We start from the raw sequence: 21,392 nt of genomic DNA, 5'->3' as shown, positions 1-21,392 counted from the left end.
CTTCATTTTACAGACAATGATGCTGACTTGTAACAGGAGAGAGGGATTTCAGAAGGGACAAGTTCCCATGAGGTGCATTTGAATATTTGTTCTTAAAGGGAAAGCAAACACTTGTCCCTCTGGCCACAGTTCTGCTTCTTTTGGCTTCTTGGGCACATAAAGAGTAACCACGAGTCTGCTTTAATTTGTCAGACCTACCAGTTCTTGTAGCTTCAAGCATGGTAGGTGTGGGAAGATAGTTTAAAGCTGCCCTTTGTTCTCAGTTCTGATGAGTTGTCCTTGGTACAGATAATACAGAGACCAGGATCTTGGCACAGCTGAGAGTACAGCTCAGGAGTTCCTGGCTCCCTAGATCATGTTCACAACACCATGCAAGCCAATTCTAAAGCTAATTTCTCTTGAAAAGTTTGTGTGCCAAATCTTCATTTGAAAAAAATTATAGAAACAGAGCTATGGAGCAATTTACAGAAGCTGAATCGGAAATGAAATTACAGCAGTGAGGCTTTGCTCAGGAAGTTTGTACTATGGAGCTGTCCCGGTTTTCAAACTCAACATCAAACAAGAGGAAGAGAACCATGTTTTCTTGGGAGCTCTGGCCTCTCCTGTATCTGAAATTACTTATTCATGTCAGATACTGGCATCTCTGCTCTTCTGGTCACCTGAAAAAAATACAAGTAAAAGAGGTATTACTCGAAATTTAAAGATTAAATAAAAATATGGTTTCACAAAGATCTGTTGGTGCCCCCAGTAGTCAAAATTATACTTGATTCTTCTTTGCAGTCCAATTAATGTGAATTTTTTCCTGGCATTACTATTTACTTTTTTACTACTTCTGTACTGTGCTTTGAAAGAAATGAGAAGTTGTGAGGCTTTTTTCCCTAAATGAATAATTATATTGAATTGTTAATAGTGCCTTAATTTTGTTTAACTTTCTTCCTAAGTAAAGGTGAAGATACTTTCCAGTATTGCTAATCTAGTTTGCTACCTCTAACATGGGAATGCCTGATATTTTTCCATTTGCAATGTAGTACACACCAGAAGATTTTATCGAATATGACTATGAGTATGGGGATGCAGATTATAAAGAAACTGATTCAGTAACAGAGGGACTCCCACTGTTTGAAGAGACAGTAGCACAAACAGAGGTAACAATCTGATCTGTTTGTTGTGTGGTGTCCAGCTGTCCCCTACCACATGGTTTGTCAGTTTGTGTCTTTGTATATGAACTTAATGCTTTCCTCTCACTCATTTCTTTACTTCATAGCTGTAACCTTTGCTTTCAGTTAGAGATGGAAGGTCTCACGGCTGACAGCATTCATCTTGCATTTGGTTACCCATCTTTCATTCATACTTTCTCAATTTCCTTTTCATTTTATTTATGTTTTCCCATTCCATCTTTCATAACGTTTGCAGAAAAAGAAAGCCATGGTCAAAAAGAAGAAGAGGACAGTGGCCGCTAGCTCAAAGGACAAACCTCAAAAGGCCACAACAAAAAAATCTGAAAAATATGCATCCAAGAAGAAGAAAAGTTATCAAGCAGCAGCAAAAGGCAAACTAGGGGTAAAGGTAGCCAAGAAATAATCAAGATCTTTCCCAGACTAAGACTGGAAGATCTTTGATAATAAGAAAAAAATTTACCTAACCCCACTAGATGAATATATCTGGCTAATACCATAACCTGAATAACAGCAATATCTCTTGCATTTTCATACAAGATTTTTTTAATAATGTATTTGTTTTTTCATACTAGGCCAACCTTATTGATGGATTTCAAGATTATAGCATAGCTGAAAATGACTACGGGCCCCAGACAGAAGCTCCTTCCAGAGCTACTGAAGCAAATGAGGTAATAAAGACTCTCAAGAAAATATTTGTCCTACTTGGTGCCATTCATTAACAGAGTACAAATGCATTTTAAAAGGATGGATTTCTATGTAAATGATCCAAACTCTACCTGCGCTTAATGTGATTTTATATTTTCTCAGCCAATATCAGAAACTACTATTTTCTTGGGCAGAATTCCCATTAATTCTGCAGAGATCTGCCGAATCTTCAGCCTGCAGAGTCCATGATTCTGGAAATAATTCAGTGATATATGGTGTGGGAATGTGGTGTTGCTGCTTTCAGTGTGGATGTGAATGGAGCACAAACTAGGTTAGCTATTAGACATAGTCTTCCTCATCTAATAGGAAGGAGAGTCTCTAATTTTTCCTGTAATTTTTAAGGTGCACATAAAAGAGCCTAACACAAGACAAAGAATGGCTGCCACCATAGGAAGTTGAGTCAGAAGCCATCATTTCCTTTTCATAGTTCTTCAGCTAACAAGACCAATTTATTTGATTTTCACTTGCTCTATTCAAAAGAAACATTATAATTTGAACTGTCAAAAAAGATAAAATTATTATTTTGACTTATGTTAGAAAGCACACTCCTAGAAAGTCACAATAACAGGTCTAAACATTTTTTTGTTAAAATTACTGCACCTAAGCCAGCGTTGATTAATATGTTTGCATATTAATTAACGCCAGTGTTAGAAAAATGATGGCAGATTTTAAGAAACATTGTTCTCATTTTTCTTTTCCTTTTCCTTTCAAAATTAAGATTGTTGCTTAAAAGATGTACAAAACTCCCCCTCACCTCTTTCCCCTGAATATTTGAAGAGTCCCCATTTGTTCTATGCTTTTCTTCTTAAGTATCTTGGAAGGTGAAGGTGAATTAAGGTATGTTTTAATCATTTTGCTGTTAAGCATTCTTGTGTTCAGTCTCATGTTTTCTTCTCACAAATTTATCTACAAGTGTATCTAAATCATTCCATTTCCTGGGCAATTCTAAGCTGATTGTACAATTGTAGAGCTGTAATGAGGTAGATTCAAAGTGCTAAATGCTCTCCTTGGTTGAGAGCATTTCATCATAAAGGTAATATTTCACTTAGAATTGGTTCTGATCTGTGTTTATTCCAGCTATGAGGTAGAAGTCATCCTCCTGTAACTAATGGAATTAGGCAAGTGTTAAATCAGAATCTGGCCTTCTATTTTAATTGCAATAAATTTCAATGTTATTATTAGACCAAGATTTTTTAATTACACTGGATGTTGATTAGCTTCTGAATATTTTCAAGATCATACTACTTCATATTGTCTGATCATTTTATATTAGCAATATCTGAACTTCAATTTCTTTCAAGATTGTCCTGAATGCAAAATTATTGAAAGACCTCTATAACAGAATAATGCAATCCTCCTTTACTTCACAAATGGTTTTGTACATCTCAAATATAGCATTCTTTTAAACTGCTTTAGTGCTTTTAAGTTGTTTGCTTGGTTTGACAGCTTACATACTTTAAGATGAAAGCTTAGATTCCAGAAATCTTAAAATTAATCTGAATTGTATAGGTAGAACTTAGACAAAAATATGCAAATTACCATGACACCAAAAAGTCATGTCTTTTACTGATAAATAAACTTTAAAATCATTAAGAAGAGAAAAGAAATTTAGCTCAGCATTGGTATTTAAAGACGGAAAATAATGTGAAAGGCTGGGCTTAACTAAAGTGATGCTAGCACCTCCTCCACATTGCTATTATAAAAAGATCTGAACTTATTCACTGCTCATTGCATATGTTCATTCATGAATCCTTGTAAGAGTGAAACCAAGCAGCGAAATTCAGCTATATTTGGCACTAAAGTAACAGTATGCAAGCAGTACACATAATACTGGATATATTGAATTCAGTGGTTTTGGAAATAAAAAACCAAAGCGTATGAAAACATTACTTCTTTGTACTACTTATACAAAGATCTTTTAATTACTCTGAAAGGCTGAGCTTCCATTCCTTCAGACTCTAATTAAAAGACAATATGCTGTAGTTCTACTGTTCTTTCTTCTTTTGACAAGTCATCATGGTGGATCAGCGTATGCTTACATTGCTTTACTAACAATAACCCACATATTCCTCCTATTCCCAAATCTTTGCTACTGATACAAATAGCAAAATCCTGTTGAAGAAGTATTTGCTGAAGAATACATAACTGGAGAGGATTATGATAAAAAAACTGAGGCAACTGAATATGGAAGCAGAGGAGTAGACCTCAGTGAATCTGATCTGCTGGTAGATGGAGATTTAGGAGAATATGATTTTTATGAATATAAAGAATATGAAGAGAAACCAACTGATTCCACTAATGAGGAGTTTGGTCCAGGTGTTCCTGCAGAGACCGATATCACAGAAACAAGCGTAAGTTGACTGGAGGCATAATGCAGATTAATTAAATTTAGCAATTCTTTTATAATTACACAGTCTCAGAACTGCACAGACCCTGATCCAGAGCTCCTTGTACAAATTAGATATATTCTAATTTCCAATAGCCTTTGGATCAAGGCCATCCTCAGTAATCTTGAACGTTTTATTTTTTATCATGTAAGATTTTTGTCTCATTTGCTGAAGGGAGTAAGGGAGGGTGGAAGACGGGAGGAAAAGGAAAGAGGAGATGGAATTTAAAAAATAAATTATTAAAGGAACAGTTTTAAAAACCTTTCTAAACTAGAGCTAAAGCTGGAAAGAACATAAATTCTAATGCAGGTACAAGTGCTCTAATAAATATTTTTATATGATTACCTTAAGAAATTGAAATGCATAAGTGTCTAGAATCCTATGGCTTTTACGGCTTTCCAAGAAGAAAATTCATGAGTGGGAAGGTTAAGGCCTGAACCCTTTCATGAAAATAAGCTTAGTCAATGGTGACAGGTTTATGGTCTTGCAGAAGTAATTTAACAGCTCAGTATACATAAAGATAGATAGGATGACATGGTGGATCCTGTGAATCATGCTCTTCATTCTGAGTTTTATAGCTCTCTTTCCCTCTGACTTAATCATAGGCTAAACAGCAAGGCTTTAACTTTCCTTTAGTTGTGCCAAGATGCTTGTTTATCAGTTTACCAGCTGTGGATGCTGCAAAAAAAAACCTAATATGGCTAAGACTGGAAGGAAAAAAAAATCCCATTTGTATTTTTTAATTAGGAAGACCTTGAATATAGTAGAACAAGAGAATTTTGTTTTCACTATTTGCTCAGTCTTATCTTTATTTTCTCCTCACAAAGTCAAAACTTCAGTTTACAAAGGGTCCAAGAAATAACAGCAAATGCTGTGAGGTTGCTTTTCGCTGCCAGCCTTGAAACCCATCCTTCTGTATTTCATTTACCACTCCTTTCTATACCCTGTTGGGGTCATTGTATTTTTTAATGATCCTTATCTGTGCAATGTGATACAAGTGTACTCTTTTCCTTCTAGCCCAGATGGGGACACTGTGACAGAATGACACAGAAAAGGTCAGATTATCTGTGAAGCAAAGAGCCCATAAGGCACCATTTGTGCCTGCATTAAGCAAATGACTGTGTAGAGTCTATCCCCTGGTGTAAATTTCAACTTAAAATGCCTTGATACAAAGCTGAAGGAGTCAGGAATCTTGAATTAGAACACAGGCTCTGGTCTGTGCAAGCTTTATTACAGTTGTCATCTGCTGAACCAGACATATGTCATTTTTCTTTGGCATATGGACATATTTAGAATAACTGAAGTTCTACCTATGATAAAAAAAGGCAAGATAGAAAGTACTCAGTAAATGGGAACTTTCAAAAAGGGGAAATATTTCCAAAGATGGAGACCCTGATGTGATTTTTTGCAAGTAATCTATGTTAATTTAACAAAACATGATTGCCTATACATCATGCTACTTGATTTTTATGAACTACCAATGGGTTTATGAACATCATTACTAGTGAGATCTGTGCCTCTATAAGTCAGTGCAAAATGTGCAGTCTGTGAATCTCTGCTTTTCCATTCCAAAATATTTCACTCTGAAATACTGTAACAATATCCTTACTATTTTTACTAATCCCCAGTTATTTTTTAGAGTAAATGTTGAATCACTCTACTGAAATTTAGAAAAAGCACATTTTAAATTTTAAGCTGGTCAGAACTTAATTTCTAGTGGATATGTTAGCAATCAAGAGAGGTATTTCTGAAGAAAAATACATTATCTCAATGTTAAAAAAAAAAATCAGTTCCTTTTTCTTTGTTTGAAACTTGAATCTGTTTCTTCCATTAGTAAGTGTTATTGACATATTGTTTTAGGTACTTCTGTTACCTTAATCCTTCCCACAGAGCAGGTCCTCAAAGAATTTGGCAGTTGATGCTAATTCAGGTAGTGCTGAGGCATCATCAGTTATCCGTGAAACATTCTTTAGTGTCCACAGTGCCACTTTTCTCCTTTCTCATTTATGCCATGAAATCACAGACCCTTCTCAGGTTGCTTTACATGTTGTGGGCGTCTCATGAATGAAATTAGGAGCTTGAAAGGTACAGTCCATGTTGGACCAAGGGATCTTTCTTTCCACCTTACTTTAGGCTACTTAACTCATAAAGCCATGAAGAATCATTGTCAATTACAAAGAATATTTCCAATCAAACAATAAAAGAAACCATGTTGTGACTTGCACACAGAAGCTTTAGATTCTATTTTCAAAGTTCTTATGTAAAGCATGGGATAAACACTCATGGGATGCACATCTCATTCAAAAAGTACAAATTGACAATATCCAATAATGGAGAAGGCATACACACGGCTTTTGCATTTTCCATTTCTCATGCATTAAGTGTTTTTAATTTATATGGTTTGTACCTGTGATATATTTTTTAAAGTACAGACCAATTCCAGCTTTAGCTTTCAGTTACAGGTTGCTGCAATTCTTAATTGTACCAGGTCCTTAGACCTTCTACTTACTTTTGGTTTTGGGGTTATTTTTACTGGCCAGGTGACAGGACATGGGGCTTATGGAGAAAAAGGCCAAAAGGGAGAACCAGCTGTGATTGAACCTGTAAGTACAGATGTCAGGGAATTTTTCAGTAGCACTGTATCAAAAATATTCACTGTTAATGCATCATTATGAAATGTTGCTCATGATAGGATGACAGCATCCACATTGTCCATGATCTCTGAAACAGTCCCTGTAATGTGGATGATATAAAGTGGTTACTGACAGTGGCCTGTTCCAGTTTCTCCTTTGGTTACATGAAGGACTAACCACATGTTCCTTAAAAAAAGCGAGAATCTTGTACAGAGGAAAACAGATCATTGATCTGATCTTCAGACCATTAAGTAACTGCATCTTGGACAGATCTACTCAGAAAACTTTCAGCTTAGGCACGGGTAACACTGTCAATACAGGTTTCAGCAAGGGCAAGGAAGCCTTCCTCACTTTACATGCCTTGCAACGGTTCAGATTCTCACGCTAGAAACTGTAGAGAGAAGATTACTGGTAAAGTTTATCAAAACACTAAGAAATGTCAACTTTAGTAGTTCAGCTAAAAAGATTTTTTATGTTTTTCTACAAAATAATGAATGTAATATTGTGTTCCATCCACCCCTAGGGTATGCTCATTGAAGGACCACCGGGACCAAGAGGACCTGCTGTAAGTAGATTAATCACAATTTCCTTTATTGCACTTGATCTATCCACTGTGCTTTTCTATTCATGAGTTAACACAATATTGGTCTTATTATAGTTCCCAAATGTGTATTAGATTTGGGACTTTTAGAAGGGAATAGAAAAGAGTCATCTCTAGCATTTTCAGTGACAGCAAGCTACAAGCTGATGGCACGTGAAAAATCTAAGTTTTGAATGTTGACTGTAAATCTTTGTAAGAAAAAATAATATGCTTCCTTATAAGTTATTTTATCCAAATATGTGTTCATCCTAACTTAGAGAAAAAATAGTTCAAAAGCCTTCAAGCATTCAGCATAATTATGTCATTTATTTTCTATAGGGTCTTACAGGTCCCCCAGGTTTACAAGGTCCTGTTGGTCCTCCAGGTGACCCTGGTGAAAGGGTAAGTCAACAAACAGATTATCCCATGCATTCATGGGATGTCTTGCACTAATTGCTACACAAGGTTCTGTTGGATTCTGATCTGAAATAGATCCACATAGGTTAGAAACTTCAGTGGAACTGAGGCTGATCCATTCAGCTAAGGAAATCAAGTGAGAATCTGGACAAACATTTTCTTAGTGGTAGAAATACATGCTCTGAATACAAGAAGATGTTTAAGTCCTGGTTTGTTAGTATTCTTCTGGTTTGTTGTGTTTAGAAAATATACTAAAGTAATAGATACAAACATTTCATATGAATTGAATGACTTTTTAAAAAATCAGTATGGCTTCAGCTATAATATGTACAAATAGAGAGAAAAATAAGCTTTTCAGAATCAAAATACATGGGAATATTGAAAGTGATGGATAAAATTTAGATGATCTTGGAAGAATCTATTGGCCACATTAAATAATATGAGGCTTGAGAAACCTATCCAGTCATGAATTTAGTGAAAATTTAAGCTGTTATTTTAATCTTCTTTTTCTTGTAAGCCTTTTCTTACTGCCACCACCAACACAATTTTATAACAGTCTAAACATATTTATTTGAGGAAAATATGGTACTAAAAGGCTTTGCTGTGTTTTATGAGAGATAGTTTACTGGTGAATCCAGCATGTTCATGCTGGATTTCTATAAGAAACATGTTAAGAAGATGCTATTACTTCACTGTATAATGAGATAATATTAAAATCCCAACAATGCTTTACCTTGCTAGTAAGTAAGTATCCACACTTCTTTCATATTTTTGTCCTGTAGATTAATTAAATATTCCAGAATTTGAACTTGTAAAATGGGTATTTTAACACCTAGTAAAGGAATAACTACCAACAGTATTTAGTTTTTTAACTGGCTGCTCACTGAATTCATCATGAGGAAATTCTTGACTAAGCACGTCATGTGCCAGTCACAGACCAGACACGACACAAATATATAATTGCAGCAATTAGGCTGGGAGGAGAATGGATTGAGAGCAGCCCTGCAGAGAAGGACTTGGGGGTGTTGGTGGACAAGAAGCTTGACATGACCCAGTAACATACACTTGCAGCCAACCGTATCCTGGCTGCCTGAAAGAAGCGTGAGCAGCAACTCAAGTGAGGTGGTTCTGCCCCTCTGCAACTCTTGTGTGCCTCTTCTATGAAGACAGACTGAGCTGTGGGGGAAGGCTGCAAGAGAGGTGCAGAAAAACTTTTAAAAGGGCCCATAGTGACAGGACAAAGGGGAAGGTTTTTAAATGGAAAGAGCAGGTTTCGATTAGATATTGGGAAGAGATTCCTTATGCCAACAGTGGTGAGTGAGGCCCTGTTAAAGATTGCCCAGATGGCTTCCTCATCCCTGGGAGTGTCCAAGGCAGGGTTGGATGGGTCTTTGAGCTACCTGGTCTAGTGAAAGGTGTCCCTCCCCCTAGTTCTTGAAGGTCTTTTCCGAGCCATTCTATGAGTATAAATTTGTGTAAGTGACTCAAAAGATTTCTCTTACATTACTATCTTTTTTTTCTCACCTTTTTTCTCATGTCTTTTTTATTTTAGGGTCCACCAGGTCGCCCTGGTCTTCCTGGTGCTGATGGTTTAGCAGGTCCCCCAGGTACCATGTTAATGTTGCCGGTAAGTTGTGGTTACAGGATAAGCAGCTTACAAAACTGAAAGTGTCTTTCAAGAAATGTATAAGTATTTTATTTTTTCATCTAATTTTGTCTGTGGAATGAGAGAATGATACAGAATTTCTTTTATGGCGTAAGCATTTGAAATTCATATATATGGTGCCTTTTTTTCCCTCACAAAAAACATATGCTTTAGCTCCTGCATGGCTGACAGATTGGAACATACACAAGGGAATTACAGACACTGAAAACCACCTTATATTTTTAGCAGTAACTCTATTTTGCTACTATAGTTCCAAAACAACAAGTCTGCTGTTGTACAGAGGGCCTGTACTCCCAACAGGCGTGTGTGCTTTCAAGTCTCATTGACATGTAGATTCTTAAGTATTCCATGCTTCAAATCGGACTTCAGTGTCCTCTTTGAAGAGTCAGTGCATCCTTTGAATAGAAATATATGCACATAGCCAACTCTACTCCCACTGGAGTTAAAGCAAAACACCATCTGTTTTAGCAGGTGGAAGAACAAGCCCAAAGCTGTTAAAGTATCTTGCAGCACTGGGGTATGAAAATCACTGTGTTCTTGGAATTAATTATTCCTAAATGTATCTATGGGTGAAAAAGATCTGTGTCAACTCTGGGTGTAGACAAACTGGACAAACTGTTGTGGGCAGTGCAAGATTCATGGCCCTGATACCCAGTGTATGCCATACCTTTAGAAAGCTGAGCTTCTTGCTGCAGCCTAGCATTTCTGCAACATTGCAAAGCTTCTGCCAGCAGTTTCATTAGCAATAACAGTGCAGGAGCAAAGGAATGAGCGCTTAAATTTTTATTCTGTAATTTATTTTAAAATTTTCAGAAATTACACAAAACTGTTTTACTTTAGATAAGAAATATTTTTCACATTCGCATCTGCCTTAAATAAATTACATTTTTAATGTGAGTAGCTACCAATGTATAGAGAATTAATTAATTTCGGTACATATTTTTATTGACATTTTGCAGGCAAGTAAAAATCTATTTTGGCCTCTTTTATAAATATACAAGCAAACAAACAAATGGAAAACAAAATGCTATTAAATCAGGAAAATGTTTGCTCATAAGGGATTAAATTTAGACTTCAGTTACTATCACGAATGACTTCATACTCATGTTGGATGCAGTGGCCTCCATGCAGCCATCTTCTGAAGTTAGTAGAATGAACTAAAGACCGTGACCTTGCGACTTTGAAGTAATTTGCACCATTGCAGCAAGTAACAAGTATGATTTAGATTTGATGAATTCTAAATCCTTTTCTTGTTTTGGTACTTGCAGTTCCGCTTTGGTGGAGATGGTGAGAAGGGCCCAACAATCTCTGCTCAGGAAGCTCAAGCACAAGCTATTCTTCAGCAAGCTAGGGTGAGCACAAGGAGCCAAAACCTAATTTGTTTTATATCCTGCAGGATGTGAAGTCAAAGATGGGGGTTATTTCCCAACACATTCTAAAACTCTGTTAGTATAGAATGCATATATGTATGCTGGCTGGCAGCTTTTTCTTGACACCTGGTGTTCTGTTTGCTTGTCTTCTCAGATTGCTATGAGAGGTCCACCTGGTCCTATGGGACTCACTGGAAGACCAGGTCCTGTGGTAAGTAGACAAATCAGGGGCACAGGTTTAACAACATGGTGATGTAGCCCATGGATCTCATTCTGGCCCTGCCTTCTCCTCTCTATTTGTACCTGTTTTGTACTTATTTGAAAGTAATTTTATATAATTAAAGCTGCAGCTTGTATTCTTATTCAAGGTCTGCAATGCAAGCTAAATACTAAATGAGTTTTTATTATAGGTTTTTGTGCTGTTTGGACAGAGCACACTGCTGGATTTCCAAAACTAGTGAATAGTTTTACATAAATATGCCTCTACATTCAATCATCTCTGTAATGCTATTAGTAGTACAATTTGTTGCAGTAAATATGAAACTCTACAGAAAGAGATACTAAAGCAAGAGTTTGCAGAATCTCCTTTACTCAGTATTTAAGGTAAATCTGAAAAGTTTGTGAGAGGCATTCCTATAAACAATTAAGAGCCACAGGTTTCTAAAAGAATTGCACTTTTTTATTTCAGTCCTGAATTTAACTCAACTACTAACACCAAGTGATCTGGAAATGGCCCTGTGGATTTTAAAACATCTTAGTATTTGTGTGGATGCTTACACTTGTATTTTTAAGCAAATCTGTACAAGAAAAATTCTTTTATACAGTAATTCTTCCAAAATAAATAGTAGCTACCAAGCAGAGAATCTGGCTCACAGATTCCTGATTCCCCACAATTAGATATGCAATACTTAAAAAGAGTCTAATATATTTGGTCTATATAACAAACTCATACACTATTTCCAGCAATGTATTTAGTTCAAGAGACCTGCAGGATAAGATTCAGTCTGTACAGACAAAACTCTGGAGCTGCTGTAAGCAAGGAGGACTTTGCAAAGGCTGGTATGATACTGACACTGGGTTGGATACCTTTAGCAGAAGTGTAACCTGCCTTCATACTCATGCTTTTGTGCTTTAAAAGCCTTCATGAATTCCTGTATGCAAAGTTCATCAAATTAATAATATTAATAGTTGTTTTGCTTCTATACCACCAGGAGGCTCTAGAAATCCAACTCTTTGATCTAGAAACATTTTTTTCCTACTGCTTCAAAAGCAAGTTTCTCAATCTGTAAATTGGTTTTCTACCCAGTTTCTTGTAAGAATGAAAAAGTTGGAGCTTTTAGTCTTTATATGAATTTTATTTTGTTAAATTAATCAGTAGCCAATAAGATACATTAGTAACCTATTAGTTACTAAAAATCTTAAACATAGCAGTGTCAAAGCTCCAGTCTAGCATTAGTTGAGTCTGGTGTTCACATGCTGAGTTAACACAGCATAAAAATGAATGTCTGCCTACAGATAGTAAATGTAATCAATTATATTAGAAGCAGAGCTTAAATCAGAGAAACCCCAAGAGAGAATCACCACATACCAAAACAAATCTTCTCTCCACTGCCAGTACCAGTTTGGGATCTGATTTCTAGTGTGCTTAGGACTTGAATTAATACCTGCAAGGTCAGTGGGGATCTTTCCACTCTAGGATGTGAGACTCAGCACTAAGCCAAGCCATTAGATTACTTCTTTCTTCCAGTGTTAACGTAGAAGTTTTCAAAGGTCTCCAACATTTGTTTCATATTAAATACATACTTTGAGTCACAACCTGTTTCAATGATCAAAAATGCAACTATTCTTTTTGCACATTGTAACAAACTCCCATATCTTCTTTCCCTGAGCCTGTATTCTATATGTGCATGCCAGGATTTTTTGGTTTGTCTGTTTTTTTGAGATGTCTAACTTACTTTCACTAGTTCTGCCCCTGATTTCATGTACCGTTTGAATGAATATCTGGTCTTGGCCCATTTATGACTAAAATTGACTCTTAAAATCTATATCTTTATTTCATAATAATGAAGAGATGCAGTTATATAGATTCTCCACTTCTTCAGGGCCAGGTGCACAAAGGAATTGATTAAAACATCACTGAAGTTCATTACAAGATTAGACAGGGTATTTTACATTGACTACAGTGATCTTTGGATTGAACTCTGAGACTGTTCTTTTCTGTGCAACATAGAAATAAAGGTAGAAAGAGATGGCTTTGAGCTCTGCCTTATTCCCTACAATGGATGCACTGCTGATTGCCCTACTTATGTTCTTACTGTCCTCATATGTAGCTCTCAAATACTAATACAGAACAAAGGGTTACATTTTGCATTCAAATCCGTGGGAATTTTCTCTGGTAAGAGAAATATTTCTGCCCAGTGTTTAGGCAGTGATAAATCAAGGCAGATAAATCTCTAGATACAAATGGTGAATTCACACCTCCTGATGAATAGAGGGTTATTTGTTATTTCTCCCTGTAATTCATCTATGGAAATAGAAAGTAACTTATTAATTTAAATAGGCTTTTGTATACCTAAACAATATATGTTGGTTTTTTTTCATCAAGGGTGGACCTGGAGCAGCAGGTGCTAAGGGTGAAAGTGGTGAACCAGGACCCCAGGTACAATAATATTCCATTATGTTTGAGAATGTTTTATCTTTAAGAAAATTTATTCATATTAATTAGAAGAAATCAGTCAATGATTATGCTTCTTGCATGCAATAGAAGAAAAATATCCTTCATTATACTATCTTGTAATTTCAATAGCTTGATCAATATTAAAATTGTAGTTAAAATCAATAGCTTGATTGTTCATTCTGAAATATGAAAGTCACAATAGTTGTATAACAAAGAGCAATTATCATATGTAGAGTGTCATCAGTTGAAAAGCTGTTTTAATATTGTCACTTCAGGCTCTTTTCTGTGTTCAATAATGATATATTAGTCTGCAACTGGATGACCTTGGTCTCTGAACTTATCAGATCTCATAAGGTGAGGGAGGTTTAATTTGCTTGGTAATTAAACAGGATATTTTCTCTATAAATTTGACATAGCAAGAATAAATCTTTACAAATCACTGCATGTTTTGCTTCTCAACCTACTACTATATAAATTTCTCCACATGATGTCAAAGAGCACTGAAGCACATGGAATTTTTTCAGTTTAAACCTAAAATCAGTAAGGAGATTGTAAAAGAAATCATGAAATAAGTATCCCAAACAACGATTTTGCCAGATCTCAAGTAGTATCATGGATTTGATGCATTACTAAGTGCCTGTCTTAAAACTGCACATGGACTCTTGGAGTAGAAACATAAAATAACAAAAAAAGCATTCTTAACAGTTGTACAGTCCTTCAGTTTGCTTATATTTTTAATGTTTTTTTCTTTTCCTACACAATATTTGTGAATGGCTTGTCCTCACCATTGCTTTTTTTCACCTGAAAATGCATTTGGATGGGGGGAGGAAAATTTCCACAGTTACAGCCATAGAGTCCTCAGCAAAAGTTGCATGTGTTTGGAAAGTGAAATGTTTTTTCAGTCTGGGGTAATTTGGTCCCTCTCTAGTTAAACCCATGTTGTGCAAAGGTAAGGCAGCATGTGAGCTCTTTACTAGCACAACTCATGTTTGTGTAAATATCTGAAAAAACCACTCTATAGTTTTTGCTAAATAATTATAATGGAATTATATTTATAATAAAATAATTTTGGCATGAGAGGAAGAAGGTTTTTCAAACTACAGAACTGAGATCTTTAAAGCCATGAAAAGACTGTAAGAAAATTACATGGTAACTTATATCATGTATAGTGCCATCTCATGAAAATTGGTGTTAAAATTCATAATGCTAAAGCCAGTTTGGATGCCCATGTACTTTTAAAACTAATGGGAATCTGGGAACCAGAATCCATCTCCTAAGGAAAAAAAATGCTGTTTTGTGTAGGAAAAATCCTACCTTGTTCTTGAGGTGAGGTGTTTTACTAGATTTTTGCTGACATTAATGGAATGCTAAATATTACCTTCTTTAAACCCAGGGTCCTCGTGGTGTCCAAGGTGCCCCTGGTCCAAGTGGAAAAGCTGGCAAAAGGGTAGGTAGCATATAGATCAGTTCTGCTCTGGGTAAATAGTTTTTGTTTAAATGTATTTAAATTTAAAATGTTAATTTATTCCATTGCGTTTTCAAATGTTTGCCCCTTTGGGTTTTTCAGGGACGTCCTGGAGCTGATGGTGCCAGAGGAATGCCAGGAGAACCTGGTGCAAAGGTAAATAATAATGAGACCTGAGGCTTTAGTTCAGTCTTGGAACGGGCTAGACAGATTTTATGTAGGTACCACAGTTTCATCCAGGCCAACCCAAAATTCCCCTCTCAAGTGAAAATGCTGAAGTTTCAGTTGGCCGGGTCAGATGCAAGAGCTGAGAATGAATCATCCACTTAAAATATGGTAATTAATGGTAATTCATAGCAGTCTGACTTTGGATTCTTGGGGCAGGATTTCTCTCTCTCTGAGTTAGTGTCTAGTTACAGAGTATCAGTAATAGTAAAGCCAGTTTTGCAATTGCAAAGTGCAGCTAGAATCAAGCTTTTCCTTTCCATGTGAAAATTCTTTTTATAAATAGCATAACTACAGCACAGTGAATAAGCTGTGGCATCTTCTCTTGCTACAATTTGTAGGAGTAAATTTTGTGAGTTTGATCTATATGCTCAGCCCCATGTGTTTCATTTAGTAACAAAAGTGTACATACAACCCAAGGGTAGAAACTAACTTTTAGGGGGATGATGCTATTTAGTCAGGCAATTTAACAATCATTTACTAAAGCTGTGATTTCTTTCCAAGGGTGACAGAGGATTTGATGGTCTTCCTGGCCTCCCTGGTGACAAAGGTAACCGGGTAAGAAGAAAAATATGTACATTTATACACCACCAAACTAATAGAGTCCCAGAAATAATTCATTATTCATTAAGAACAGCACTAAGGACTGAGGGAAAAGTTAGAACAGAATGTCAGCTTTTCACTCTACAAACAGTAGCTGTACTATCATGCAATGATAGTGAAACTTTTAAAGTTGCTTGGAAGCTTGCTCAAAAAAATGGATATGAATATTTCAATTACAAACTTAATTGTTTAGTGGGGCTTATTCCAACAATTGCAGCTTAAGAAAGGTCACAGTCAAGTCAGATAAATTAGGAAGATTTTTAGTAATATTTAAAACAACTAAAGTACTTGTTGCTTTTGGAACAAGTCTATGGAACAAATCTATGGAATGAGACTTCATCTTTCCCTACAAAATGCAGACACAATCATAGCCAGGCATCTCTGCTTCAGATTATGCTCCTAATGTTGGTGCTAGGACCCTGCTGAGTGTCCTTCCTTTACTGCTGTCCTGGTAAGTGCAGCATACCATGAGTGAATGGGAATGTCAGCAAAGCCATTTCCAAATGTGCTAAAGCTCAGTGACCAAGGAATTATTACCTTACCCTCACCCTTCAGTGGGTAAGCACAGTTGGACTTCCTAAAAAAGCTCAGCAGTGTTGGGTACCAGACCCTAATGTAGTTCTTTTTAATAGCATCTAAGGATACCCTTTTGAGTTCTGTTTGCAATGGGTAAAGAACTTCTGCTGTCATGAAGAATTTTTTTACTCCTCTTTCATCATGCCTGTTTAGGTAAAGAGTGTAAAGCCGTCAGTGCATCCCATACTGGAAGCCTAGCATGCTCAGCAGGCCAACAGCAGAAGGGGCTCATCATTAAGCACTTGCCACCTGCACTTGGAGGGCTGAACAGAAATTGGCCTGTGACTCTGTGTCTTTGGCTTGCAATAATAAACACAACAAGACAAGTGAAATACTTCTGTTCAAATTATATTTCAGCTGTAAAAGGATCAACATTGAAAAATCTAACTTTAGAGTAAAGTTTCAGGACTGATTTTAGAATTAGTCATATTCAACATATGAGTTGCAAACTGAATGTCTCTGTCAAGCACAAGTTTTCAGACAGGAGTTACTGAATGAGATTCTTGGACTTCTAGTGTAGAGCAGATTACATCACATGAAGTTATATTTCTTTTAACCTCATTATCTCTGACTTTGTACTTTTCGTATTTAGATTTACTAGATGAGCAGCTCTTCAGTATAAAAGCAAGACACTTTATGCTTTTAAAATAGGCCCAGAGAAAAAGAAATTCAGGCTTTAAGAAAACACTTGAAGGAAAGAAAAAGAGCTGAAAAACTGAATGCTGATAATGATAGGAAGTTTTGTTTTTACTGATTGACAATACCAGGACACTGAATGCACACTCCTAATCTATATCTAAGTACCACATGACTGTGAGAAAGGTAGCCCTTAAGGGAATTAACTATTTCAGTTTTTGAAAGCCTAAGTCAGTCTTCACCTGGTTATTAATTGGAAGCCAGAAAAGACCATGCCTCTCATGCATCATCTTTCAGAAGTGTCATCCAACATGTAGAAAAACACATTCTCTACCTGCAGATAGCATAGAGTAGTTGCAGAACCTAGCAAAATTCATGAATTGCTGTATGAATTCATCTTGAAGGTGTTAGAGAGCTGGTCATAAAATTTCACTTTCTCTTCCATGCTGGGGGAGGACAGAAAGGCAGTAAAATAAAGTCTTAATATCCCTAGTATTGGGGGATGTGCTCTGGGTATGTGAGGGTTACCTAAAATTCCCTAGGAAAGTTTGGAAGTGTAAAGAACAGAGCCACTGAACAGTGACTCCATATATCCCTACCAGAATCCCCAGCAATGGTCAGGTTCCTTGGAGACACTGATAAAATTAAGGCAAACAGCATGAATACTTGGGTGTTGTCCAATGCCAGAAGGAAGTCACAGTCTCAAAGCCTGCTGCCCAGAAGGAGGTCAGTCAGTGGTGTTTGAGCTCTATAGCACACTAGTTCTCTTTAGGAACTGGGAAAGAAAAATAAATCCTAAAAGTATGGTCCAGAATCTACTGAGGTTCTGCATATATAGACTTGAAAAGCCCCAGCCTCTGAGGGGAAGTGTGGAAGTCTGGCTGCCTTCCAAAGCCTCAGACAAACCAGTCCCAAGGCTCTCAGTAGCTGGTGCCAGGGTGTGTGGTTCTGAAAGGTCGTTAGTAAATCTTGGTATATTCCTGGGCCCTGCAGCTGGTTTCTTAACTTCTGCCCCATGTACGCATCTTATTTTACTGCAGTAAAACATTGTGTAGGGGAGAGGGAAGGTGGTGATGAGACAAAGAAAAATGTGAGAAACACTACCTTTTGTAGGTGTAGCTTGTGTATGTTCTGGGGCCAAAAATCACAGAAACAAAGAATCACAGAATATTCTGAATTGGAAGTGACCCACAAACATCACCAAATCCAGCTCTTGTTACAGAGTGAAATTGTACAATCACAAATTATTCGTTGTTTCAAAAATGCTCATCTGTTCTTATACTAAGGTAATGAAAGATTTTACTGAGTACTAAAACTTACAGATTTGTATCACTGATGTGTCAAGACATGTTTTGACACATCAAACTTCAGCTATCATATTTGTTTTCATTTGCCTTCCCATCCATTATTGTTTCCAGCAGCAGAAAGTTTGCAGCAGTTATTTTAATGACTTTCTTTATCCTACAGGGAGACCGTGGCCCACAGGGACCTCCTGGCTTACCTGGTGAAGATGGATCAAGAGTAAGTTGCTGTTCACACAGGAAAATCTAGAGTGAATGCTCATATAATGGGAATGAGGTCATGATAACTGTTTTGTTTGGGTTTTTTTCCTAAAACTTGTTTCCTTTCGCACAAAAACAGGGAGAAGATGGGGAAGTTGGACCAAGAGGTCTCCCAGGTGAAGCTGTAAGCAATTCTTTCTTATTCTTCTGCTTCTGTTACAAACAAAAGTCACATTCAGATATTTTTCCAATCTATTGAACTATTCTGAATTGCAGGTATAAAAATTATTTCGCATGTTTGCATATAGAGAATACTGTTTCTGGCTGAAAAGCAAACAAATTGAATGTTTTATTTAGATTTAAAACACCACTTACAGGATTAGAATAAAGTCAAGGATATATCCAGCTAAGTATATACAACTTCCAGAATCACAAATGCTGTTTCTTATCCAATTGTGTAAAATCAGTAACTGCCATCCTTGCTACACCAGAATACTGCCAAGCCCCTGTTGCTTCTAAAGTATTACCTTAATTTCTGCTTATTAGAAAGGAAGGCCTGGGTTCTCCTCTTATTTCACACTACTGTGCTTCATTGAGTATTTTACACTTGTTTCACATACAGAATTTCCACTCCTGTCAGTTGGAATTCTGCAGGTGCTGCCACTGCAGAAGAGAGTTCTGCATTGCAGGCAAGAAATCAAGCCTCAGAAGGGGAATTTTACCCTAAATGTCTGATCTGCTGCTGCCTACTCACAAAGTACAAGCACCTTGTTATAGTCAGTGTCAGTGATTTGTGACTATGTCATACATGAGGAGACTGGAGATTCAGTTCTGCCTACTTAAGCAGCAGAACATGAAGGATGGCACAATAATACAAACTAGTACTCATTGACATAGTATAGAATGAAAAGATTATGTTATACACCAAAATCTTGTTCACCTTATTAATGAGAATAGCCATTGGTCTTTTGTGAAAGTTTTAAGGGATAAGAGCAAAAAATCTAACTTTTATTTCCAGAATGTCATGTATTTATTGTAATAAAATTACTTGCAATTTTTAAGTACTTATTGGATCCTTACCTCATATAAAAACATAATTTTGTACTTAGAATAGTAGTATAGAGTATGATGCACCATCATGTTTTCAAAAGAAAGGAATACAAATATGCATGTTACTGTTCAGGTCAGACCTTCAGGCCAAGACACAGCCAAAAGTTTAGTGGAAGATGCTGTGCCATTATTCTGCACCAGGAAATATAAATATCAATCTCCCACCTTTCTCTGAATTTACCATACAGAGGTTAAATCAAAGGTTGTCCTTCCACTGACATCCTGTTCAGAAGGAAAATCTGTTATCAGTGAATTTTTCCTATTCTTTCCTTTCATCCTAAACACCCATGCTGCCTTCCCTTCATCCTTCCTACTCCTTATTCCAGTCCTCAGCCAGTCACGCTCACAGGCATTTCTGTTCAGAAAAAATCATGCAGGTGTCAATAAAGGTTTCTTCTCTTGCAGGGTCCACGGGGATTACTTGGCCCCAGAGGAACACCTGGGCCCCCTGGACAACCTGTACGTATGAGCTGTCGAGTATTTCCAGTTTCCAGAAGGAAAAAAGGAAGTTCACTGAAAATTGCTCTTGTTATATTGTTTGTTGTAGGGCATTGCAGGTATTGATGGACCTTCAGGCCCAAAGGGAAACATGGTGAGTAAGTAAACTGGGAATTAGAAAGATTCTAAGAATGCTTTCCACATTCTCTCATCCCTGCAACTATGCCATCCCTTCCATTTAATTAAACTTTCATGTCAGCTATTTGGATTCATTATGATTTTATATGGAAAAGGCAAGGCTTCTGTTCCTTAGTTTTCAGCCAGAAGCCCTGACCATGCTTTCTCTCAGACTCCTTTAGCACCATGGACTCCAGTGCTCAGGTCCTATGTGTGGGCTGTTATTCTCTGTTAAAGAAAAGGTCATGATATTCATTAGCATGAAAAAATTTCATACTGGAGAGAAAGTTGCTGGTAGACTTTAAAGAGGGAGGAACAAAGATGAGTTTGTACTCCTTTTAGTCCTGACAATGAAGATCTGTAGTGCAGAAATGCAAACCTAATGCCCTACTATTTTTTTGCATGGTAGGGTCCTCAAGGGGAACCAGGACCTCCTGGTCAGCAAGGAATTCCAGGCCCACAAGTAAGTGCAAAAGAACTCTCAAGAAATACGATGTAATGTGCAGCAAATGTTTAATAAATGAAAATTACTAAAAGGTTAGCTTTTCATGTGCAAAACCGATAAAGCTTCAAGGATTTTATAAATAATGCTGCAAATGTGCCGAGAGCAGTGGAAGCAGAGTTCTCAAGTAAGTTTTCAGAGGGATTTTTCATTCAGGAGAAAAATGACTCATTCAGTGTTCCTGGAATGCAGCAGGAATGGCCACACCTGGAGGAGGGTTCTGAATAGGATCTTGTTACAGACCTACTGCCAGAATAGTGGCTTGTGCAAAAGACTCGCACAAAACTCCTGACCTAACTTGCAAGGGGGGAAAAAAACCCACTTATATTTGCCCGTGTGTTGAAACAGATTAATGAGGGACCTTCAGTAGGGTGAATGTATGTACATTGTTCTCCCTGGTTTCTCACACTGGTTTCTTTCTAACAGGGGCTTCCTGGTCCTCAAGGTCCTATCGGGCCTCCTGGTGAAAAAGTAAGTTACAGCATTATTTTGTAACTTCACAGTCAGTTCTGTGCCACAGCCTTGTTTATCAGCTTTGCTATCTT

General features: G+C 36.9%; 1 protein-coding gene across 2 annotated transcripts in view; it reads left to right on the top strand.

Annotated features, from left to right (window-relative positions):
- The window catches only part of COL11A1 (collagen type XI alpha 1 chain), a 137,590-nt gene that overhangs the window by 43,759 nt on the left and 72,439 nt on the right, over nucleotides 1–21,392 (top strand). Inside the window, exons 6-24 of one of the 2 annotated variants that reach the window (XM_059854410.1) lie at nucleotides 1,414–1,566; nucleotides 1,751–1,846; nucleotides 3,989–4,234; nucleotides 6,811–6,873; nucleotides 7,427–7,468; nucleotides 7,823–7,885; nucleotides 9,453–9,527; nucleotides 10,835–10,918; nucleotides 11,091–11,147; nucleotides 13,542–13,595; nucleotides 15,007–15,060; nucleotides 15,181–15,234; nucleotides 15,808–15,861; nucleotides 18,586–18,639; nucleotides 18,760–18,804; nucleotides 20,136–20,189; nucleotides 20,278–20,322; nucleotides 20,755–20,808; nucleotides 21,274–21,318. In XM_059854410.1, coding sequence (XP_059710393.1) covers nucleotides 1,414–1,566; nucleotides 1,751–1,846; nucleotides 3,989–4,234; nucleotides 6,811–6,873; nucleotides 7,427–7,468; nucleotides 7,823–7,885; nucleotides 9,453–9,527; nucleotides 10,835–10,918; nucleotides 11,091–11,147; nucleotides 13,542–13,595; nucleotides 15,007–15,060; nucleotides 15,181–15,234; nucleotides 15,808–15,861; nucleotides 18,586–18,639; nucleotides 18,760–18,804; nucleotides 20,136–20,189; nucleotides 20,278–20,322; nucleotides 20,755–20,808; nucleotides 21,274–21,318 — 1,392 coding nt within the window. Of the gene's footprint in view, nucleotides 1–1,028; nucleotides 1,146–1,413; nucleotides 1,567–1,750; nucleotides 1,847–3,988; nucleotides 4,235–6,810; nucleotides 6,874–7,426; nucleotides 7,469–7,822; nucleotides 7,886–9,452; nucleotides 9,528–10,834; nucleotides 10,919–11,090; nucleotides 11,148–13,541; nucleotides 13,596–15,006; nucleotides 15,061–15,180; nucleotides 15,235–15,807; nucleotides 15,862–18,585; nucleotides 18,640–18,759; nucleotides 18,805–20,135; nucleotides 20,190–20,277; nucleotides 20,323–20,754; nucleotides 20,809–21,273; nucleotides 21,319–21,392 lie in introns of both variants that reach the window. The other variant, XM_059854409.1, reaches the window with a different exon arrangement.

This window comes from Haemorhous mexicanus, chromosome 9 (assembly GCF_027477595.1).
Source record: "Haemorhous mexicanus isolate bHaeMex1 chromosome 9, bHaeMex1.pri, whole genome shotgun sequence".
Taxonomy (NCBI): Eukaryota; Metazoa; Chordata; class Aves; order Passeriformes; family Fringillidae; genus Haemorhous; species Haemorhous mexicanus.
The sequence above is the reverse complement of the archived record's forward strand: the minus strand, read 5'-3'. Positions and strand labels throughout refer to the sequence as shown.